This window comes from Varanus komodoensis, unplaced genomic scaffold (assembly GCF_004798865.1).
Source record: "Varanus komodoensis strain SLA01 unplaced genomic scaffold, ASM479886v1 scaffold1, whole genome shotgun sequence".
Classification (NCBI taxonomy): Eukaryota; Metazoa; Chordata; class Lepidosauria; order Squamata; family Varanidae; genus Varanus; species Varanus komodoensis.
In genome coordinates this window covers 57,679,387-57,683,830 of record NW_025335268.1, presented here as the reverse complement: position 1 = coordinate 57,683,830, position 4,444 = coordinate 57,679,387, and the positions used below count along the sequence as shown (strand labels likewise).

At 40.6% G+C, this 4,444-nt stretch overlaps 1 protein-coding gene across 1 annotated transcript in view; it reads left to right on the top strand.

The window, feature by feature from the left end:
• Positions 1-4,266, top strand: part of LOC123021727 (putative uncharacterized protein C6orf183) — an 18,666-nt gene extending 14,400 nt beyond the window's left edge. The window contains exons 8-10 of the mRNA XM_044426774.1: positions 1,589-1,726; positions 2,274-2,375; positions 3,914-4,266. Of these exons, the coding sequence (XP_044282709.1) occupies positions 1,589-1,726; positions 2,274-2,375; positions 3,914-4,093 (420 nt within the window). The 3' untranslated portion in view covers positions 4,094-4,266. The remainder of the gene's footprint in view (positions 1-1,588; positions 1,727-2,273; positions 2,376-3,913) is intronic.
• Positions 4,267-4,444: the final 178 nt, after the last annotated feature.

Sequence of the window (4,444 nt, the reverse complement as noted above, 5' to 3'; positions counted from 1 at the left end):
GGTAGCGAGGAACACCTTCCTTCAGCTTCGGCTGATTAATCAGCTGCGCCCCTACCTGGAGTACGACTGCCTGGCGACGGTGACACACGCGCTGGTGACTTCCCGCCTAGACTTCTGTAACGCGCTTTACGTGGGGCTTCCCCTGAAGACAGTCCGAACACTTCAATTGGTGCAAAATAGAGCTGCCAGGCTGCTGACGGGGATGGGGCGTTATGCTCACATGACTCCAGTCCTCCGTCAGCTTCACTGGCTTCCTATTGAAGCCCGGGCCCAATTCAAGGTGTTGATTATGGCCTATAAAGCTCTAAACGGCTTGGGTCCTGGCTACCTGAACGAGCGCTTACGTCCATATATGCCCGACCGCCCTTTGAGATCTGCGGGAGAGTCCCTTCTCCGGGAACCCTCCATGAAAGAAATTAGGAGAGTAAGTACCCGGAGGAGGACTTTCTCTGCGGTGGCGCCCAACCTATGGAATTCACTCCCCAAAGAGGTCCGCCTGGCACCGTCGTTACGGGTTTTTTGGCGCCAGGTAAAGACCTTTTTATTTAAACATCATTTCAATTGTTAAAACATATGATCTGGCCAGGGCAACTTCTTCTTCCTTCTCTTTCTCCCCTATATTTTTATTTTATACTGATAATTTTAATTTTATATTTGTAAATCAATGTATTTTTTGTATTTTTATATTTAATGGTAATTTATTATGTACTATTGTATTTCAATGTATTTTATCATGTTGTAAGCCGCCCCGAGGTTTCGGCAAGGGGCGGCATAGAAATGTTATAATAATAATAATAATAATAAAAAAACCCGTTAGGGTTTGCCAGCTACATGCCATAACATTGTACTTCCGGCATTATACAGAGTTGTTGTAGGAGGCAGGTAAGGAAAAAGGTCATATTTTCCCTTTCCCACTTTCCTACTCCTCTAGTTAATAACCAAATACTCAGATTTGGAGCTGGCAGCCTCTTGCAAATCCAAACTTTCCTGTGCTATATAATACAGCAGAGAAGGCCCTAGGAGAGTAACAAAGGTATCCTCTGCAATTGCAGGTTGTGGGGAGCCCTGAACAGGAGCAATAATTACAGCGGAGGAGGGCCATTTACAGGACATTAACTTGCTTCATGCATTTGCTGAATGCGTATCTATCTTGTACAATGACCTAATCTCTCTATGGGGGGAATGTGTTCTACCTTTACTGAAAATCCATGGAGAAGAGATAAGCAGTCCAAACAATCATTTACTTCAGTGTAAACAGAGTTATGACTGTAATTGTCTCTATTCTGAATGTCCTGTGCTCCATTTTTAATCATCCTTCAAAGTAAATAGTAGAACATTTTAGGCAAAATCAAGAGAAACTTAAGGACAATTAAATTTACTTTGAAATCAGTAGAAATGAAATTGTAATCTCAATTATGCTTAAGGGAAACAACTTCTTTTAGATTCTTTGTGATGCTACTGCTGCATTAAGCAAGCTGATCCTCTCTTAGAACTATTATAACATTACTATAAATATCTGTAAATTTTGCATTGCTCAGTTGAAACACTATGCTGATTTTTTTAACATGATAGGCATCTTTTTCCTTAGGTCATGCATACTTTTAGAAGCATTTTCAATGAACAACAAACAATGAGAACATTTCCTGTCTATGATGCTGCCAGTACACCTGTTGTGGGCCCCAAAATAGCTTTGAAAAAGAAAGCCAACTGGACTCCTTTTATAAAGGTAAAAACAACCAAATCCAATGTACAGATAATGTCTGGTCTAGGAAGCTGCTTTTGAGCCTCTGACTCGAAGTGTCCACATTCCCCATAGCAAATAGCTATGCACTTAACATTGAACTTAAGGGCTGCAGTCCTGAGGGTGTTGTGTACAAACAGGTTGCAAGACATGATTCAGGAGAACAAATACATGATGGTAATTCCCACCTCTGATAGAGGTGAGGAGTTGTTTGGACAGAGTTAGAGGACAGCTATTAATTCAAAAGTTATTAATATTGTCTAAGAAGACAGAACAAGGTAGTTTTGGGGATAGTAAATGGGGGAAGCCACATACAGAAACTTTTCTGTACTACTTTCTAGCAAACTCCTGGATCAAGCCCAAATCTGTGGGGTGCTTGTTTTTTCCCCACCATCCATTGTATACCTGGAGCTAATCTGGATACAGAAAACAGTTTGTCTTCATCCATCCCCTTTGCTGGATTAGGGTGCTCAATGTATTTCCTGCATGGGATACTGCTTTACACATCTACACTCAATGTTCTTTCTTACAGATTAAACCTCAACAAGATCCATGGCAACAAAAGCTGCTAATGAAACTGCAACAGTGGAAAAAGATAGATGAACTTCTGCAGCTTCAGTCAGTGTTTTTACAGGTAATTAGAAGTGATTTTTTTTCCTTTTTAGTTTTTATTAAGAACATTTTGGTGAATGTATTACTTGGATACACTTCTCTATCAAACCTTGTCAGTTGTGTTGTGATATGCAATTAATGTATATCTAGATATAATTTATTTTACTTTCAATGGATCAAAATAATTCCAGGAATTTCAGGATATTCAAAAATAAGTAGGATAATTAACTGGGAAAGGATTCTACAGCTGCTTAACCAACTCAGGCAAGCATGGAGCTTCCTTTCCACATTCTCTCCCACTAATTTGGAACATACCTGAAATTCTGCAATACTTGTATTGTTCTCCTTGATATTTAAGCTTCTTTGCCTTTTCTAAAATTGAAAGTCAGTGTGACGTGGTGGTTAGAGAATTGGACTGGGGATGCAGGAGATCCAGGTTCTAGACCCCACTCAGCCATGGAGCTCACTGGGTGACTTTGGGCCAGTCACTAACACTCTGCCTAACTCACCCCACAGAATTGTTCATGTGAGGCTAAAATGGAACCATCTAGCTTTCTTCACAAGAAGAAATGCTGGCAGGATATAAATGCAATGTAATAGTAACCACCATCACCATCATTGGTTAGTTCCTTACTAAGGCTATTGTCTTATGCTACAAATCTGAGAATAAGCTCCACTGAACACAGTAGGACTTACTTCTGAGTAGATGTGTGAAGTTAAACTTTGTTCCCATACAAATCAATGAGGAGGTTAGTCATGACAGCCTAAGTGTGATTGGTTTCAGTGGGAAATAAGGTCAACTAACATCATCTATATCCAGCCCATACTTTTTTGGCTCATCCTTCATGCACACCGTGAACAATTGCCCTGCCTATCTGTGGTCCAGCTTTTCCTTCAGTAACTTGCTCCTGAGACAAGTTCGGGGTTTGAGCTGATTCCTGTGGATTATCCCCAATGGTACTATCAACATAATTTTCAACTGTAGCCCCCCCCCCCCCCGCACCACTCCCCACAACTAAAGGCCAACAAATGCTTTTAAATGGGATGGACAAGCCTGATTTCCAAAGCCTTCTACAAGCAATGGGTTCAAACCTTTGATAAGTTATCTTCAGCAACCTTCTAAGTAGGGATGAAGAAGGAGGGAATAGGTGTCAGAAAAAGAGGGAAAAACAAAGTTGACTCAACTAAATTCTGGTTGTGATCATGCCCACCCATGGCTAGCTTTGGCCTTGGCTATGCTCGCATTCAGTCACTAACAGATGAATTTTGAGGGAATCACCAGGGCCCTTAATACTTAAGATTTCCCACTTCTTCCTTATGGAAATGCACAAAAGTAATATTTGTGTTCATCAAACTATAACAAGCTTTGCGAAGCATTGGACCAATATCCTAAAGAAATTAACATTCTTTTAGATTGCCTGTCTAGGGATACTTCACTTCTAATGTTTTCTGCTGGGAGAGAAGGGGGAAATTGCCTGGTTATGAGGAGAATATTATACTTCTCCATGTCTTAGTCTATATGATTTTGGCAAATTGCAAAACGTTGCTGTGACAAATTAGGCTTCCAATCTCGAGTGGGTGATGGAGGTCCTCCAAGAGCAAGCAGCAGCAGCATTACAGCCAAGGCCGATGACATCAGCTTCCATGACTTCTAATCCACAGTCATATGATCAAATCTGGAAAAATATTTACCACAACTTAGAACTCTATCAGGTAAGAGGAAGGGGAAGTGCATGCTGATACTGGATTTTTCATACATTTTTGGAATGAGTTTTCTTTACATTCACTGAGAACCCTCCATATTAGTATAAGTTTTAATAATGGTGTAACTGAGCTTCACTTGTATGAAATTCCTGTTTTATCTTGTGATGACTTTGGTTTTTGTTCCATAATTGTCTGATATTGTGCAAGATAAGAACCAGTTACAGAGTCTTGCATTTTCTCACTTCTGATAGTTATGCAACAGTATGAGTCATGTCAATAAGTAGTGTAGTGGTAAGAGTGCTGGACTGGGACTTGGGAGACCCAAGTTCTTAGTCCATGCTTGGTCATGAAGCTCACAGGATGAGTTTGAGCATGGCATTGGCTTGC